Source organism: Pongo abelii, chromosome 1, assembly GCF_028885655.2.
Source record: "Pongo abelii isolate AG06213 chromosome 1, NHGRI_mPonAbe1-v2.0_pri, whole genome shotgun sequence".
Classification (NCBI taxonomy): Eukaryota; Metazoa; Chordata; class Mammalia; order Primates; family Hominidae; genus Pongo; species Pongo abelii.
The window spans coordinates 193,601,250-193,620,714 of NC_071985.2; the positions used below are offsets into that span (position 1 = coordinate 193,601,250).

General features: G+C 48.1%; 1 protein-coding gene and 1 long non-coding RNA gene across 2 annotated transcripts; one reads left to right on the plus strand and one right to left on the minus strand.

Annotated features, from left to right (window-relative positions):
- The first annotated feature begins 6,586 nt into the window (after positions 1-6,586).
- On the plus strand, positions 6,587-15,780 carry MYCL (MYCL proto-oncogene, bHLH transcription factor). Its single transcript, XM_002810996.4, has 3 exons — positions 6,587-6,697; positions 7,062-7,566; positions 10,537-15,780. Exons 1-3 carry the CDS (start codon positions 6,617-6,619, stop codon positions 11,133-11,135), a joined length of 1,185 nt encoding a protein of 394 aa, XP_002811042.1. The 5' UTR covers positions 6,587-6,616; the 3' UTR covers positions 11,136-15,780.
- On the minus strand, positions 8,036-10,764 carry LOC134759629 (uncharacterized). The gene is made up of 2 exons (XR_010136143.1): positions 10,441-10,764; positions 8,036-9,871 (listed from the first exon to the last, which is right to left on the minus strand). It is a non-coding gene; the product is annotated as an uncharacterized LOC134759629 (long non-coding RNA).
- Positions 15,781-19,465: the final 3,685 nt, after the last annotated feature.

Here is a 19,465-nt window from a genome sequence, read left to right on the forward strand (position 1 = left end):
GGTTCATTATGTAGGCACGATTAACTGAATCATTGTCCAGATGATTTAAGTAAATCTCCAGCCCTCTTCCCCTGCCCAGAGGTCAGATTGATTATAAAGTGGCTCAAAACCCCAGCACTCTAATCACATGGTTTGTCTTTCTGACATGGAGAGCCCCTATCATGAGTCATCTTAAACTATCTAGGGGTCCCCCATGGGTCACCTTATTAGCATAAGCTATTAGTGCCTACCATAAATAACAGACACCCCTATTACCTGGGAAATTCCAAGGATTTAGAGGTTACCTCCAAGGAACTGGGGAGAAAGGCCAATAAATTCTTTATTCCAACAGACCCACATGAAGGCACATCATTGAAAACATTTAAAATGCCAGGGACAAAGAATATATCCTAAAAGCTACCAGAGAAACAGGTCACATACAAAGGTTTGTAGATAAAATGACATCAGTCTTCTCAATAGCAATACTGGTTGCTAAGAAACAGAAAAGAAGTACTTTTAGAATTCTCAGGGGAAATTATTTTCTAATCTAATATTCTCTAGCCAGCCAAACCATCAACCAAAGGGTATACTAAAGAAAATTTCAGAAACACAAAGTCTCACAACTTTTACTTCCCAAGTACCTTTTCTCAAAGCAGCTGCTGGAGGATATGCTCCACCAAAATGAGGAAGTAAAACGAGAAAGAGGAAGAAATGAGCTCCAGAAAACAGGGGATGCGACACAGGAGAGAAGCAGAGGGAATTTCCAAGATGATGGTAAAGGGAAGTCACAGGATGACAATTGTGAAGCAGGCCAAGAGATCAATAAGTTCAGACTGGAAAAGGAAGACAAAGGGCTCCAACCAAGATGATTCCTAGAAAAAAAAATGTAACTGATAGACTGATTACCTATGTGTTTGACCATATGGAGTAATCTTTGTAGCTCTAGTGGGAACGTGTAGGGTTAAATTCATAATAGATATGTAGAAATCTAAGCAAAAGAAAAACTGAGGCAATTTAACACTTAAAAAAATATTGTATAAGAAAGGAATTATAAACTGGGTACAGTGGCTTAGGCCAGCATTTGGGGAGGCCCAGGCAGGAAGATCACTGAGCCCAGGAGTTCAAGACCAGCCTGGGCAACATGGTCAGACCCTGTATCTACAAAAAAAAAAAAAAAAGAAAGAAAGAAAAAAAATTTTTAATTAGCCAGGTGTGGTGGTGCACACCTGCAGTCCTAGCTACTAGGGAGGCTGAGGTAAGAGGATCGCTTGAGCCCAGGAGGCTGAGACTACAGTGAGCCAAAATGGTGCTACTGCACTCAAGCCTGGGCAACAGAGTGAGACCCTGTCTTGAAAAAAAAAAATAAAGAAAGAAAGTAAAGGAAATTTAGGCTGGCTCTGGAAGCTCTGCCTATGAGTATGAGTTAGCCTTGCTCTGCAAGGGCAATTTAAAAGAAAAAAAAGAAAAGAAAAAGAAAAAGGGCCAGTCATGGTGGCTCCCGCCTGTAATCCCAGAACTTTGGGAGGCTGAGGTGGGTGGATCACCTGAAGTCAGGAGTTTGAGACCAGCCTGGCCAACATGGTGAAACCCCATCTCTACTAAAAATGCAAAAATTAGCCGGGCATGGTGGCGCATACCTGTAGTCTCAGCTACTCAGGAGGCTGAGGCAGGAGAATCGCTTGAACTCAGGAGGTAGAGGTTGCAGTGAGCAGAGATCATGCCATTGCACTCTAGCCTGGGCAACAGAGCAAGACTGCATCTCAAAAAAATAAAGAAAAAGAAAGAAATTTAAAAATCAGGAAAAAGTAGATATCTGTATTGGTCAAAATATGGAAAGAAATATGAGGGACAGGACTGGCACGGTGGCTGAGGTGGCCGGATCACAAGGTCAGGAGTTCGAGACCAGCCTGACCAACATGGTGAAACCCTGTCTCTACTAAAAACATAAAAATTAGCCACAGATGGTGGCACACACCTGTAATCTCAGCTACTCAGGAGGCTGAGGCAGGAGAATTGCTTGAATCCAGTAGTCGGAGGTTGCAGTGAGCCAAGATCACACCACTGCATTCCATCCTGGGCGACAGAGTGAGACTTTGTTTCAAAAAATAAAAACAAAAACAAAAACAAAAAACGAAAAACAGCTAAAATAATAGCTGCCTTTGGAGAGTGTGAATCAGTTGACGGCAAGACAGAAGATGGCCTTTTTTTTTTTTTAACTTTGCCATATGCCTAATTGATTTTTTAAAAAATTATTACTTGTATTTTGATTAAAAACATATTTTAGAAAAAATAAAAGAAATAAAATATTGCAGAAAAATGGAAGGTCCCTGGGGTAGCATTTGTTACCTTGGTAAATTCATCACCATCCTGGGTCCAGCTTAGAAACCAGAGTTGTTAGCCCGAAAAGCAGCAGCATCTCTACGGAACAGACACACATTAACCAGGCTCATGAGACTGATATTTCAAATCAGATGCCAATTCATTAATTTATAAGAGGAAGCAGGGCTTTGAAGCAGACTGGATCTTCCTGTTCAATGATGAGTGCATTCTCTCCCTGTGGACTGATCTACATAGGAAACAGAATGGTTTTTAGAGGGTTGCTTGGTGATCCAGAGCATGACTGAGGTAGGGGGTGAATTGAGTGGCTCCAAAGAATGGTACTTCCATCTCCCCTGTTCCTGGACCAGCATCTTTGTCCCCAGAGAATGGACACTGCTGGTGATTGTCTTGGCAACTCTCCCTGATCTCTGGCTTCCTTGGCTGCCCAGACCCTCCTAACTGGCACCCTCTTTCTTTAGCTGCATTAATACTTTTAACCAGGTTGTAGTCTAGACTGGGCCTGAGAATTATTCTGTCTCTATAAGGTATAGATTGGCTCTGCGTCCGCAACCAAATCTCATCTCGAATTGTAATCCCCACGTGTCCAGAGAGAAACCTGGTAGGAGGTGATTGGATCATGGGGGCAGTTTCCCCCATGCTGTTCTTGTGATAGTGAGTGAATTCTCACGAGACCCGATGGTTTCATAAACGGCAGTTTTTCCTGCACTCACACACTTTCCTGCTGCCTTGTGAAGAAGATGCTTGCTTCTCCTTCCCCTTCTGCCATAATTGTAAATTTCCTGAGGCGTCCCCAGCCATGCGGAACTATGAGTCAATTAAACCTCTTTTGTTTATAAATTACTCAATCTCAGGTATTTCTTTACAGCAGTGTGAAAACAGACTAATACAATTGGCATATCTCTACTTTAAAGCATTAGAGGTGGGATGTGGTGGCTCACATCTGTAATCTCGGCACTTTGAGAGGCCAAGGTGAGAGGATCACTTGGGCCCAGGAGTTTGAGACCAGCCTGGGCAGCATAGGGAGACCCCATCTCTACAAAAAATTAGCCGGGTGTGTTGGCACATGCCTCCTACGGTCCCAGCTACTCAGGAGGCTGACATAGGAGGATTCCTGGAGCCCAGGAAGTCAAGGCTGCAGTGAGCCATGATTGCACCACCGCACTCCAGTCTGGGCAACAGAGTAAGACCCTGTCTCAAAAAAACATAGCAAAAAAATTTGGAGGCCAAAGCCGATGGATCACTTGAGGTCAGGAGTTCAAGACCAGCCTGGCCAACATGGTGAAACCCCGTCTCTAGTAAAAATACAAAAAATTAGGGGGAGGGGGGAGGGATAGCATTATGAGAAATACCTAAAGTAAATGACGAGTTAATGGGTACACCAACATGGCACATGTATACATATGTAACAAACCTGCACATTGTGCACATGTACCCTAGAACTTAAAGTATAATAATAAAAAAAAGGGACAGAAGCAGTATGACCTTTAAAAAAAAATTAGCTGGGCGTGGTGGCAGGTGCCTGTAATCCCAGCTACTCGGGAGGCTGAGGCAGAAGAATCACTTGAACCGGGGAGGCGGAGGTTACAGTGAGCCGAGATCGCGCCACTGCCCTCTAGCCTGAGCAACAGAGTGAGACTTGTCTTAAAGGAAAAAAAAAGAACAAAACAAAACGCAAAAACTAAAGCATTAGAGTTTTGTGTTCAGTCACATACTCAGCACCCATTATGTGCCAGGCTCTGTTCTAAAGCCCTGGGGTACAGCCATGAATAAGGCTGACATTTATCTGCCCTCATTCAGTTTACAGTCTGACGAGGAAGACATTAAACAAACAAAAGTATGCAAAGTGAAGAAGCAGTGTAACTCTCAGAAGACAACTTAATTTCCTTTTTCCTACTTCTTGAGGAGGGGCAGCACCTCCTGGTTGCCCCAGGATATCATCTACAATGAAACCGTGGGAAGAGCTGCAGGGTGGGGGCTGTAGTCTAGGTAAAGAAGGCCCATTCTCCAAACATAAATTTCCAGCCTCCCTTGAGGTCTATACCACCAATTATTCCAATAAAGTCATTTTCTGCTTATATTTGTCTAAGGTTGGTTTTTTGTTTGTTTGTTTGTTTTGTTTTGTTTTGTTTTTTTGTTTTGAGACAGAGTCTCGCTCTGTCGCCCAGGCTGGAGTGCAGTGGCGCAATCTCGGCTCACTGCAAGCTCCGCCTCCCGGGTTCACGCCATTCTCCTGCCTCAGCCTCCGAGTAGCTGGGACTACAGGTGCTCACCACAACACCCGGCTAATTTTCTTGTATTTTTAGTAGAGATGGGGTTTCACGGTGTTAGCCAGGATGGTCTCGATCTCCTGACCTTGTGATCCGCCCGCCTCAGCCTCCCAAAGTGCTGGGATTACAGGCATGAGCCACTGTGCCTGGCCTAAGGTTGGTTTTTGTTATTTGTAACCAATAACCCAGACTAGTACAGCAACCATCTCAGACATCTGCGGACCAGAGAAAAGTCACTAAAAGACAATCCAATGCCTGTGCCTTGGGGCTGCAACCAAACCTGGAACCCTTCTGATTTGTGGCTTCCGTTTAGCACAAAGCAAGGCACACAAGCTGTCTCAATGAAATCTGGTTGGCTGAGTCCCTCAGTAAGTCAATTAGTTCACAAATGTCTGCCAGAAGCTGTTCTAGGTGCAGAAATCACAAAGCAAGTAGGAGCAGGTTTCTGCCTTCAAGATGTCCTACATGCAGCACTGACCCAACGTATCTAAAACGGAAAGCTGTCATTTTCCCTGCCTTCCCAACCCATATAACAACTCACATCCGTGTCCCATGCTCCAACCACACTGAATTGCTTGCCCTTCTCACTTCCGTCTGCCAACAGTGAGTAGTTTGATGTTCTTAGACCACAGGGTGGGAGGGAAAGAGAGAGACAGCAGGCAATCAGGCTGGGGTAGACAGACACCAGACCTTGATGCCAGGTGGAGGAATCTAGATGTATTGGCTGCTGTCCCAAGTTACTCTCCTCTGGCCTAAATCTCAGACTGGCCGTATAGTTTAATTTCTTCTCTTCCACCAAAGGTCATCTGTGTAGAAGATGACACAAAGGGGGACCCAGCACGGTGGCCCGTGCCTGCAATCCCTGCACTTTCGGAGGCTAAGGAGGGAGGATCATTTCAGCCCAGGAGTTCGAGGCTGCAGCGAGTCATGATCGAGCCACTTCACTCCAGCCTTGACACTGAGACTCTGTCTCTTAACAAAATATATTTAAAATTTAAAAAGAAGATTATACAAAGGGGTTATCTATCATCTTGGCCAGCGATGCAGGGCAAAACTTGAAACAACTTGGTCTTGCAGTATTTTCCAGATGCCAAATCCTCATTCTCTTTTCTCTACTGTACAGCCCCTACAGTGTTTTGTGTGAGATGAGAGGGAGCATGGCGGGTCTCAGCCCTGACTTTGCCCTGGGAAAAATTCCTCATTTCTGCACCGCCTCCCCAAAGCGGGGGCTAAGCCAGCGCCGTCTGCCTCTCCGCCTAGCCCAGGACCCTTCCCTAGTTGCTCTATTTCCCTAAAGCCTCACAACAACCCTGTGAGGTAAGCATTACCATCCCTTCATTTTACAGATGAAACTGAGGCTCAGGAAGGTTACGTTTCAGGCTCTAAATCCCGGAATCGTCGCTTCGATGCCGTCCAGGCTTGGGCCACTGAGCTCAAGAAACGGGCCGACGGGTGACCAGACGGACGCCGGGACCAGCCCAAGTTCAGGGCTGAGGGCCACCAGGTGGCGCGTTTCCCTCCCCCCTACCCCCCGCGGCGGCTCGGGCGCACCTGAACCCAGCGGGGCGCGCCGGGGAATGTAGGCGCGCAGGGTGGGGAGGGGAGTAGCCCTAATTCCCCAGCTCGGAGTGGGCAAGGAGCACGGTTTAGCTCAGCCGGCTGGCACAGCCAAGCGGCCGCCGGGCCGCATCAGCCCTCCTCCTGTTTGCGCTCCCCAGCGTGCAATTTATTTGGGGGGCTACCGGGGATAGAACCGAGAGGGCGAGCGCTGCCGGGAGGTAGGGCCGACCCCACCTGTCGACTGCCCGTAGCGGGCAGGGAGAGGGCGGCGTTTGTCCCATAGGGCCCGCCCCCCGGTCCCCGCGTCCCGGGCGCGCGACGAGATATAAGGCAGTCAGGAAACAATGCGCCTGCAGCTCGCGCTCCCGCGCCGATCCCGAGAGCGCCCGGGCCGCCGTGCGCGAGCGAGGGAGGGGGCGCGCGCGCGGGGGGCGCGCTCGTGAGTGCGGGCCGCGCTCTCGGCGGCGCGCATGTGCGTGTGTGAGGGCTGCCGGGCTGCCCCGAGCCGGCGGGGAGCCGGTCCGCTCCAGGTGGCGGGCGGCGGGAGCGAGGTGAGGCTGCGGGTGGCCAGGGCACGGGCGCGGGTCCCGCGGTGCGGGCTGGCTGCAGGCTGCCTTCTGGGCACGGCGCGCCCCCGCCCGGCCCCGCCGGGCCCTGGGAGCTGCGCTCCGGGCGGCGCTGGCAAAGTTTGCTTTGAACTCGCTGCCCACAGTCGGGTCCGCGCGCTGCGATTGGCTTCCCCTACCACTCTGACCCGGGGCCCGGCTTCCCGGGACGCGAGGACTGGGCGCAGGCTGCAAGCTGGTGGGGTTGGGGAGGAACGAGAGCCCGGCAGCCGGCTGTGCCAAGGGACCCGGGGACGCCTCCTTCGCCCGGCCGGCACCCGGTCAGCACGTCCCACCTTCCCTCCCGCAGGGAGCGGACATGGACTACGACTCGTACCAGCACTATTTCTACGACTATGACTGCGGGGAGGATTTCTACCGCTCCACGGCGCCCAGCGAGGACATCTGGAAGAAATTCGAGCTGGTGCCATCGCCCCCCACGTCGCCGCCCTGGGGCTTGGGTCCCGGCGCAGGGGACCCGGCCCCCGGGATTGGTCCCCTGGAGCCGTGGCCCGGAGGGTGCACCGGGGACGAAGCGGAATCCCGGGGCCACTCGAAAGGCTGGGGCAGGAACTACGCCTCCATCATCCGCCGTGACTGCATGTGGAGCGGCTTCTCGGCCCGGGAACGGCTGGAGAGAGCTGTGAGCGACCGGCTCGCTGCTGGCGCGCCCCGGGGGAACCCGCCCAAGGCGTCCGCCGCCCCGGACTGCACTCCCAGCCTCGAAGCCGGCAACCCGGCGCCCGCCGCCCCCTGTCCGCTGGGCGAACCCAAGACCCAGGCCTGCTCCGGGTCCGAGAGCCCAAGCGACTCGGGTAAGGACCTCCCCGAGCTATCCAAGAGGGGGCCACCCCATGGGTGGCCAAAGCTCTGCCCCTGCCTGAGGTCAGGCATTGGCTCTTCTCAAGCTCTTGGGCCATCTCCGCCTCTCTTTGGCCGAAGCTGCCCGTGTAGCCCCCAACCGTGTCTGTCTGGCACGTGGGTGTGTTGATAAACAGTTTGGAGAAGTGGCGTGGGAGCCAGCGTCCCTTTGATGATTATTGGAGCCCCAGGGGACAAGGGATATGAGGTGAGGGTTGGCGCTTAGAGAGGACAATACTGGGGTTGGACTGTAAGGGATTTCTGTCCTAAGGAGTCTGGAAGGGGGTCCCTTAAAAGACACTCCAAGCCTGAAGTTTTTTTGCTGCTGCCTCTTTCCCTAGGAAACTCACACTCCCCTAGGGGGAGAAGAAGCCGAGAGCCTTTTGTGCAAAGCCAAAGCCTTCATCTTTTTAAAAACCTAGGTCTCCAGTTGGCTTTACTTTAAAATGCCAGTAATAAATGCCCTCTTCTTGTGCCTCCCCACCACCACTTACCACTCGTGCATCCCTGAGACAGGGAGGGAAGAATGAACACTCCCCATTAACAGATGGAAAAACTGAGGCTTAGAGATAGACAATCACTACAAGTCAGCTCCAGCTTTCTGCCATCTAGCCAGCCCCTCTTCCCCAATGCTCCATCCCAACCAGGCACCTCTTCCTTGATGTTTGGGTCTTTGTGGTAGCTTATCTTAGAAGCATTACACCTTGCCTTGCTGTTTGTCCTGAGATGGAAAAGTGTCCTTCTCGCTCCCCCTCAATACATCTCCAGCGTCAGCTGCTCCCTGGCATTCAACAAATATTCACTGGCCCCTACTTTGTGGCAATCTGTGGGCTATGTGCTGGGGTCAAGGCCGTAGAACTCCAGGCCCTCCTCTCCCATCCTTGATGCAAGCGCAAATCTCGCTGAGGGCAGACTGGGGCATCCTGTGCCACTAAACTACACTGTTCTTATTCTGGCATCTTAGACCTCCACACCCATGAGAAATACTGGAGAGGGTATTTTTGTAGAGTGTAGACTGAGGCTAGTGACAAATAAATCAGGACCGAGAAAGCTCACTGTGGCTTTTAGGAATAACTTTTACACGACCATTTGATAGGGAACTGGGGAATGGGGTATGGAAGTTTTCATACACTTGAGAGAAAAAATAGGATAACAAGAAAAATTAAAAGTCTTTTTTTTTTTTTTTCCTGGTCCACTGTGTTAAGGTCATTTTTAACCAGCTTGCTTTCTACATCAAGAGTTTATGTTAATTTAATGGCTGGAAGGAGAATATTGAGATGAAAAAACCAATAAAGATGTATCTCTACAACGGCTGGTGGAGTGGTAGAGTGGAAAGAGCATTGCTTTGGAAGTTGGACATTTTAGTTTGAAATCCAGAACGTTACAAAGGTGATATGTGGACTTGGCTGATCTGTGCCTCAGTTTCGCCATTTGCACACGATGGGGTTGGACTTGATTGTCCTGCTGAAGACATTTCCTTGTCTGGGTAGAGTAAGACACTACTCTCTGAAAGGGAGAATGGTGTCTTAAATTATTTCTTAGAATCTTCCTGAGCCACGAGGCTTAACACTGAAAATGAAAGGTTTGGGATGTAGGGAAGCCTGCTGAATCATTTTCTGACCTACCCTTTAACCTGAACCTGTTTGTGAGCTTCTAGTTCACTCACAGGCCACATGGCCTGGAACAAAATGCAACAGATTGCAAACAATGAGGCGGGGGGTGGGGAAAGTGATTGGCAGCAGAGCTCACCCAATAGGGGCTAGGGGCTGGGTAAGACAGCATTCCAAACACAGCGTAATCAGCCAATCATGGGCTTTGGGGCCAGGAGGGCTGAATGGTCAGGTTTTATTAATGGAGAAATAATGCGATTGTCCACACAATGGAAGCCTTCCTGACAAAGGGGCTCAAGCTTCCTGATATGCAAAGAAGCTGAGATCGGAGCTCTTCCGTTGTGAGGCCGAGATCCATTAAGGTGGACTTCTGTGTGGAGGCCGCAAAATGTGTGGAGCAGGAGGAGAGTTTTCTCCCAACTGCCCCTCTCCTGGTTAGGTTAACCTAAGAGACCTTCAAGCCAGTGAATGAGAAGGGCATGTCCAGGTGTCTCCAGGTGTTTTGAAGACATTCTGCTGCCCAGTCTCTGCCTCTGGTGCAGGTAGTTTGGAAGTGGTCGCTTGTACCTTTGTGAAGTTCCTGCAGCTTCGCCGACCCATGATTACAAATCTAACCTTCTAGTCCAGGGAAGGAGGTGGGGCAGGCGGCCTATAAATGATGGATGACTTTAGAAACCCATTGAACCCAGGAGCAAAATGCTCCTAAGGGAAACCCTTTCCCTCCCCTCTGTGGGTGAAGAGGGATGGGTTGTAGCCCTCCCTTCTCTGAATCTTCAGCTGAAAGGGATGGCAGAATAGAGAGGTGGGGGAATAATAGGATTTATAACTTGTGAAAAGTAACAATTCCCCAAGTGCAGGCTGTGCTGGGCAGGAACAAAGGGCAGCTCTGCCCACAGATCCCTCATTTACAATTCTGATGGGGCATGAAAGAGCCCGACTGGGGAAGATCTTTATAGCTAAACTTTGTCTCAGGCCGGTAGCTCTTTCTCTCCATCCCCTCCGTGGAGGAGGGGAGAGCCTTTGCAGACTGGGGGCTGTTGGCTTGGGTCTGCCTTTTGTTCTTATCTAAGCCTTGCTGTGCAAAAGGAAATTGGAGAATATTTTCCTTCTTGCTAATGTCCCCTCCTTTCCTTCACTGTGCCCTTACCCCATTACAAATGAATCAGCTTTCTGCTCACCTCGATTTGTATATATCTAAATTGGAAAAATGTCACCTACCTTCCCAAGCACCAGCGTAGACAGCTAAAGCTGTAGGGTCTATGTTTGTGTTTCTCATGGGATGTGTTTCTTCTCTTGATCTCTTTTCTCGGACAGAGAATGAAGAAATAGATGTTGTGACGGTAGAGAAGAGGCAGTCTCTGGGTATTCGGAAGCCGGTCACCATCACGGTGCGAGCAGACCCCCTGGATCCCTGCATGAAGCATTTCCACATCTCCATCCATCAGCAACAGCACAACTATGCTGCCCGTTTTCCTCCAGAAAGCTGCTCCCAAGAAGAGGCTTCAGAGAGGGGTCCCCAAGAAGAGGTTCTGGAGAGAGATGCTGCAGGAGAAAAGGAAGATGAGGAGGATGAAGAGATTGTGAGTCCCCCACCTGTAGAAAGTGAGGCTGCCCAGTCCTGCCACCCCAAACCTGTCAGTTCTGATACTGAGGATGTGACCAAGAGGAAGAATCACAACTTCCTGGAGCGCAAGAGGCGGAATGACCTGCGTTCGCGATTCTTGGCCCTGAGGGACCAGGTGCCCACCCTGGCCAGCTGCTCCAAGGCCCCCAAAGTAGTGATTCTAAGCAAGGCCTTGGAATACTTGCAAGCCCTGGTGGGGGCTGAGAAGAGGATGGCTACAGAGAAAAGGCAACTCCGATGCCGGCAGCAGCAATTGCAGAAAAGAATTGCATACCTCAGTGGCTACTAACTGACCAAAAAGCCTGACAGTTCTATCTTACAAAGACACAAGTTTATTTTTTAACCTCCCTCTCCCCTTTAGTAATTTGCACATTTTGGTTATGGTGGGACAGTCTGGACAGTAGATCCCAGAATGCATTGCAGCCGGTGCACACACAATAAAGGCTTGCATTCTTGGAAACCTTGAAACCCAGCTCTCCCTCTTCCCTGACTCATGGGGGTGCTGTATGTTCTCTGGCGCCTTTGGCTTCCCAGCAGGCAGCTGACTGAGGAGCCTTGGGGTCTGCCTAGCTCACTAGCTCCGAAGAAAAGGCTGACAGATGCTATGCAACAGGTGGTGGATGTTGTCAGGGGCTCCAGCTTGCATGAAATCTCACACTCTGCATGAGCTTTAGGCTAGGAAAGGATGCTCCCAACTGGTGTCTCTGGGGTGATGCAAGGACAGCTGTGCCTGGACGCTCTCCCTGAGGCTCCTTTTTCCAGAAGACACACGAGCTGTCTTGGGTGAAGACAAGCTTGCAGATTTGATCAACATTGACCATTACCTCACTGTCAGACACTTTACAGTAGCCAAGGAGTTGGAAACCTTTATATATTATGATGTTAGCTGACCCCCTTCTCCCACTCCCAATGCTGCGACCCTGGGAACATTTAAAAAGCTTGGCCTCTAGATTCTTTGTCTCAGAGCCCTCTGGGCTCTCTCCTCTGAGGGAGGGACCTTTCTTTCCTCACAAGGGACTTTTTTGTTCCATTATGCCTTTGTTATGCAATGGGCTCTACAGCACCCTTTCCCACAGGTCAGAAATATTTCCCCAAGACACAGGGAAATGGGTCCTAGCCTGGGGCCTGGGGATAGCTTGGAGTCCTGGCTCATGAACTTGATCCCTGCCCAGGTGCTTTCCGAGGGGCACTTGAGGCCCAATCTTTTCTCAAGGCAGGTGGAGACACCTCAGAGGGAGAACTGTACTGGTGCCTCTTTCCCACCTGCCTCATCTCAGTCCTTGAGCGGCGAGTTTGAAGTTCTTCTGGAACCATGCAAATCTGTCCTCCTCATGCAATTCCAAGGAGCTTGCTGGCTCTGCAGCCACCCTTGGGCCCCTTCCAGCCTGCCATGAATCAGATCTCTTTCCCAGAATCTGGGCCTTTCTGAAGTTTTGGGGAGAGCTGTTGGGACTCATCCAGTGCTCCAGAAGGTGGACTTGCTTCTGGTGGGTTTTAAAGGAGCCTCCAGGAGATAGGCTTAGCCAACCATGATGGATTTTACCCCAGCTGGACTCGGCAGCTCCAAGTGGAATCCACGTGCAGCCTCCAGTCTGGGAAAGTCACTGAGCCTAGCAGTTGTCATGTGGGTAACCTCAGGCACCTCTAAGCCTGTCCTGGAAGAAGGACCAGCAGCCCCTCCAGAACTCTGCCCAGGACAGCAGGTGCCTGCTGGCTCTGGGTTTGGAAGTTGGGGTGGGTAGGGGGTGGTAAGTACTATATATGGCTCTGGAAAACCAGCTGCTACTTCCAAATCTATTGTCCATAATGGTTTCTTTCTGAGGTTGCTTCTTGGCCTCAGAGGACCCCAGGGGATGTTTGGAAATAGCCTCTCTACCCTTCTGGAGCATGGTTTACAAAAGCCAGCTGACTTCTGGAGCTGTCTATGGAGGACAGTTTGGGTGTAGGTTACTGATGTCTCAACTGAATAGCTTGTGTTTTATAAGCTGCTGTTGGCTATTATGCTGGGGGGAGTCTTTTTTTTAATATTGTATTTTTGTATGCCTTTTGCAAAGTGGTGTTAACTGTTTTTGTACAAGAAAAAAATCTCTTGGGCAATTCTCCTGTTGCAAGGGTCTGATTTATTTTGAAAGGCAAGTTCACCTGAAATTTTGTATTTAGTTGTGATTACTGATTGCCTGATTTTAAAATGTTGCCTTCTGGGACATCTTCTAATAAAAGATTTCTCAAACATGTCAGAGTGGGGGCAGCTTATGCCACCTGAGTCCTCCTCAACCACGGAAAACTATTTCAGGGTAGCCACAAGTGATCCAGAGGGCTGCACTTCTCTAACCATGTTGCTAACCTGGTCATTCCACTCTGGGTTCCTGAAATGCCATTTCAGACATGTTGAAACAATGTAGGCTCAGTACTCAGTGAACACGGAATTCTCTTGTGAATTGCAAAGAGTGCTGAATTTGTACTTTAGAAGGCTTGAAATCATGGCTCCACCACTTCTGCAGCCTTTAGCTTTATCTTTCTGAGTCCTAGTTTCCTTATCGGTAAAATGGGGATAAATGCTACTTCACTGGATTTTTGCAGGTATTAAATGAAGTGGTAAACTTCAAACTGCTTTCTAAACTATGAAGCCTTATACTCCTTAGGATGGTGTTATTCTTATCTTAGTGGTATGATGACCTTCTGCAAGATGTCTTTTAAAAATTTTTCTGAGAATTTATGTTGCAATGTACTTTTTTCTTACAGAAATATAGTTTTAAAATTATTTCTCCTGGCTGGGTGCAGTGGCTTATGCCTGTAATCCCAGCACTTTGCGAGGCTGAGGCAGGCAGACTGCTTGAGCTCAGGAGTTCGAGACCAGCCTGGGCAACATGGCAAAAACCCATGTCTACAAAAAATACAAAAATTAGCCAGGCATGGTGGTACACGCCTATAGTCCCAACCACTCGGGAGGCTGAGGTGGGAGGATGGCTTGAGCCTGGGAGGCAGAGGTTGCAGTGAGCCAAGATCACGCCACTGCACCCCAGTCTGGGCAACAGAGCCAGACCCTGTCTCAGAAAAAAACATTCTTCCTCCCTTAATTAATGAAAGAAAGTTTAAGCTTCATTTTCCTCCCATAGTTCTCATAAACTTGCTGTAAATGCAAGACAGGGGAATTCAGTAATAGCTGTTCCTCATAGGGCACTCCTTCTGTCTGAACACTCTGCCATATCAACCATGTGTCAGGGCTACAGATGAAGAAACTGAGGTTCTAAGAGTAAACAAAGCTATGCAAATTCACAAGCTTATAATTCAGTTGTGATTTGAAACCAGATCTGCCTATCTCCAGAGCAAGAGGTCTTAGTCACTACATTATGATCAGCTTGTTTGTTAGCATGGGATATGTGGAGAAGGTAAACGTGGAATTCCGTCATTTAACTGCCTGTTGGAACTCTCTCTCTTTGGGGCTATTGTGCCTGCCACTTATTGGGATGAAATGGAGCAAATGTCCCATGACCAGCAACTCTGAGGCATATGTGTGCTGGGTGGGATAGTCTTGCTGCAAAGGGGCCCCATCTGGGACTGAAAAGAAATCAGTTGCTGTTCAGGATGGCCATGAGCATCATGGTGAAAGAAGCCTCCACTAACTCCTCCTTACAGATGGGACTTGGGTTGGTATTGCCCACCCGGATTTCTATGGAGCCTCAGTAGGGTCAAAAAGCTCCTCTTAATTCCTCACATTTACAAAATGACCCTCTTGTGACCCTCCAACCTGGTAAGTAAGCGATATCTGCCTGATGGTACTGGAGCCCAGAGGGTTTTCTTGCTCAAAGTCACATAGCAAAATCAGGATTCCAAACCCAGTCTCCTATCAGGTAAGCTTTTTCCACTTGTCCCCCACTGCACATAGGTAACACACTTAGAACCTAAGAAGCTGTTTGGTAAAACTGACATGGATTATTGGAACTCTTTACTTAAAACTCCCAGTGTATTTTTCTTCCTTTTTTGAGGCCATTAGTCAAGGGTCTGGTTTGTAGAACGTATCTCCCTTTACTGGACCTCGAAATAATTCAATAAAAATTTTTGAAAGCACTTCGTACAATAGTATGGACCCATGGGTACAGGCGTGAATGTTAGTAGTTTTGCATATCTTAATTCTTACAATAACTTGGAGAGCAGGATGCTGTCAGCTCCATTTCACAGAAAAGCCAACTGAAGCTCAGAGACATTTAAGTCATTTGCCTAAGCCCACACACCTAGTACCAGCTGCCTGACTCCAAGCTTCAGCTCTTTTGAGTCAACTCTGCTGAGAAAGGAGTGGGAATAAAGCCATCTCCTGGGGGAAGGGAGGGTGTTTCTGGAATGCGAAGTATTTTAAGCTCCTTCCTAGCTCATTTCTACAGACTCCTACCTCTATCTTTGTCTGAAAATAGTCAGGAGTTTATTCCTGGATTTCAGAGGACAATTTCTACAAATTAGGTTTGCCTCTGAATAATGCACCTAAGGGATCACACTACCAACTCAGGACATAGATAATACGGGGTGACCCAGAAGCCACACTTGGTGTAGCAAAGAGAGAAGGACATCATCTCTGTTAGACAATAAAAGGCTAAAGTGTATGTTTAACTTCTGCCTCTGTTGGCAGTTATTTTGTGGAACTGAGACAGGTTGAACTATCTTAGATGTGCTGAATTTGTCTACAGTGCTCCCGAGGTCAGGATATTCCAGAATATTAACTTTAAAAGGGGAAAAAGAGGATGGGGATGGCTTTGCTGATCTGTGATAAGTGATAGGAGGGAGTGTGAGAGAGGTTTCTTTTTAAGGATAAGATAACCAGCTGGGAGGTGATTGACGACCGGGTGACTGGGAAGGGGGAAGGAGGAGGTGTCCAAATGTGTCAGCTAGAGTTCTGTTGGTTGCTGTGTGGGCATTTCTACTGTAAGCCCAGTGGGCGGCTTTTGTTAATGTCTGTTTATTTACACTCCTGGCCAAAGGGAGCAACTGTATTAATGTTACCATTCTCTTGGCAAGCAAATGTAAATTTTTTTTTAAAAAGTCTCTAATCAGGTGTGTTATTAAATGATTAGGCTCAGTGCCAAGGGTCCAGTAGGTGCCCAGTAAATAATGGATTTCTTTTAAACTTGTGGGAAGCAGTATGATTAAGTGGTCACCCACACCCAACAGGTCTCAGTTCCAAATCTTGGCCCTGCATTTTCTAGCATTTTCTTGACCTTGGGCAAATTATTAACCTTTCCTAACCCTAGTTTTCTTATCTATAAAATAGATAGAAATAATAGCATGCACTTCATTGTGTAGTCAGGGCAATAGTAAGTGCTCAGTAAATGATTAGCATTATTTAAACCATGTTAACAAGCCACACCTAGAATATAGATTAGTCATATTTGAAAGATGATAGAAGGAATTGGTAAAATAATAAATCTTCCCAGAGTGCACATATTGATGCTTCAAGAGGTGGTAAATTATTAGGAAAGAAATAGCCAGGTTTGGGGAGCTTGAAATAGGCAGCGGAGGAGGGAGGGCAAAGACTGGAGCCTCAGACTGGTTCACAGCATTCACAGCCCATGGCCAGCAGAGGTTGTGCATCAGCAAAGCCATTGCACATACAAACCCTCTACTTTTCCTTACTGGGCACTGTGGTGCCTTTAAACTGAGCTAGAGTCAACTGACTCCATTTAGTCATTAATGCCTATGTTATTAAGACAGTGATTCTCAAACCTGAGTGTGTCTTAAGAATCTACGCACCCGGCCAGGCGCAGTGGCTCACGCCTACAATCCCAGCACTTTGGGAGGCTGAGGCGGGTGGATCATGAGGTCAGGAGTTTGAGACCAGCCTGACCAACATGGTGAAACCCCGTCTCTACTAAAAACAAAAATTAGCAAGGCATGATGGCGTGCACCTGTAATCCTAGCTATTCAGGAGGCTGAGGCAGGAGAATCACTTGAACCTGGGAGGCGGAGGTTGCAGCGAGCTGAGATCGTGCCATTGCACTCCAGCTTGGGCGACAGAGTGAGACTTGGTCTCAAAAAAAAAAAAAAAGAATCGGCTGGGCATGGTGGCTCACGCCTATAATCCCAGCACTTTGGGGGACCAAGGCGGGTGGACCACAAGGTCAGGAGGTCGAGACCATCCTGGCTAACACGGTGAAACCCTGTCTCTACTAAAAATACAAAAAATTAGCCAGGCGTGGTGGCGTGCGCCTGTAGTCCCAGCTCTTCGGGAGGCTGAGGCAGGAGAATGGCGTGAACCCGGGAGGTGGAGCTTGCAGTGAGCCGAGATTGTGCCACTGCACTCCAGACTGGGAGAGAGAGCGAGACTCTGTCTAAAAAAAAAAAAAAAAAAAAAAAAAAGAATTTACCCACCCTAGGTCAGGGCCAGAAATCTGCATTGCTAACAAGCAAGGAGGGAGGTGAATTCCTGAGGCCACACTTAAAAAAACATTGATATAAGGGGTTAGTGCCCAGGTTTTGCAAAGATAAAAAGTATTCACAGAAGGTGGTGTAGATGCCATGGTTAAGAACTTGGGGCCAGGCACAGTGGCTTATGACTGTAATCCCAGCACTTTGGGAGGCAGAGGTGGGAGGATCACATGAGTTCAGGAGCTTGAGACCAGCCTGGGCAACATAGCAAAATCCCATTTCTACTAAGAAATTTAAAAAAAAATGCTGGCAAGAGGGCCTGTGCCTGTAGTCCCAGCTACTCCAGAAGCTGATGCTGAGGTGGGAGGATCACTTGAGCCCAGGAGTTTGAGGAGGCTGCAGTGAGCTATAATTGTGCCATTTCACTCCAGCCTGAGTGACAGAGTGAGACCCTATCTCTAAAACAACAATAACAACAAAAAACAAGGACTTGGGGTTACTACCTGTGTGATGTTGGGCCAATCACTCAACCTCTCTGAGTCCTACAAGTATCCTTCTTCTGTAAAATGGAGATAATAATGATATCTATGTCACAGGACTGTTGTGAAGATTAAAGGAGTTGTTACATGTAAAGTTCTTAGAACAGTGCCAGCTACATAGTGACAGCAATATGTTTGCAATGATACATGAAGGTATGGTTCCTTCCTTCTGGAAGTTTATGAGCATGGAAACACAATCAGAAAATATTCTGGTCTGAAGTAATATAATAATAACAAAAAGATAACAAACATGATCACAAACTAAGGCAATATGTGTCTCAAAGAAGTGCTATGAACCTCAGAAGGGGAAGAGAACCTTTTGTTTGGAGTCATCGTGAAAGTTTTTGTTGGAAATTGTAACATTAACCAAAACTAGAAGTACAGGTAGTATTTGGCTAAGTGAAAAGAAGGATGTTCTAGGCTAAGAGAATAGCTTTGGGGAAGAGCAGTTAAGAAGGTTGTGTCAAATCTGGGGACAGGGGAGAAATCTGGTCTGATTTGCTGGCTGGGTAGTCTCATTTTTACAAAATAAGGAGGATTGCACTAGATTTCTAAGGGGATCCTTTCAAGAGCAAACATCCTCTTTGAAATAGGGAAGTCAGGGGAAGAAACTGATTGTGGTTTGGGACATGATGAAATTAAAGTGATGGGGTCATCCAAAATGAAGTACCCAGCAAGTTGAAAATGTGATACTGAGGCTTTAGAAAGGGATTTGAATGGAAGATACAGGTTTGAGACTCATCAGGATATAAAGATGGCAGGGTAAAGTGGTTCATGCCTATAATCCCAGCACTTTGGGAGGCTGAGGCAGAAGGATCACTTGAGGCCAGGAGTTCAAGATCAGGTTGGGCAACATAGTAAGACCCTGTCTCTGCAAAAGAAAAATAAATAAATTTAAAAGCTGTTATTATTTATTTATTTATTTATTTATTTATTTTTTGAGACGGAGTCTTGCTCTGTCACCCAGGCTGGAGTGCAGTGGCACAATCTCGGCTCACTGCAACCTCCGCCTCCCAGGTTCAAGTGATTCTCCTGCCTCAGCCTCCCAAGTAGCTGGGATTACAGACGCCCACCACCATGGCCAGCTAATTTTTGTGTTTTTAGTAGAGATGGGGTTTTACCATGTTGGCCAGGCTGGTCTCGAACTCATGACCTCAGGTGATCCACCCACCTCGGCCTCCCAAAGTGCTGGAATTACAGGCGTTAGCTACCGTGCCCAGTCCTAAAAAGCTGTTATCTTGACACTGGGAGGCTGAGGCTGGAGGATCACTTGGGGCCAGGCATTTGAGACCAGCCTGGGCAACATAGTGAGACTCTGTCTCTTAAAATTAAAAAAAAAAAAGAAACCGGGCGCGGTGGCTCATGCCTGTAATCCCAGCACTTTGGGAGGCCCAGGCGGGTGGATCATGAGGTCAGGAGTTCGAGACCAGCCTGGCCACCATGGTGAAACCCCATCTCTACTAAAAATACAAAAATTAGCCAGGTGTGGTGGCGCAAGCCTGTAATCCTAAAGAACAACGAAAGATTGCTGGCAACCACCAGAAACTAGAGAAGGAAGGAAGGGATTCTTCCCTAAAGGGAAGCATGGGGGCATGGCCCTGTGGACACCTTGATTTCAGACTTCTAGCCTCCAGAACCACGAGAAAATAAATTTCCCTTTGTTTTTGTTTGTTTGTTTTTGAGATTAAAAAAAAAAAAAAAAAAACAGCTTGTTGCCCAGGCTGGA

Coding starts and splice junctions, on each gene's coding strand:
- MYCL (XM_002810996.4), top strand. CDS start 6,617: ATGTGCGTGTGTGAGGGCTGCCGGGCTGCCCCGAGCCGGCGGGGAGCC. Junction 6,698..7,061: donor TGGCGGGCGGCGGGAGCGAG/GTGAGGCTGCGG, acceptor TCCCTCCCGCAG/GGAGCGGACATGGACTACGA. Junction 7,567..10,536: donor CGAGAGCCCAAGCGACTCGG/GTAAGGACCTCC, acceptor TTTCTCGGACAG/AGAATGAAGAAATAGATGTT.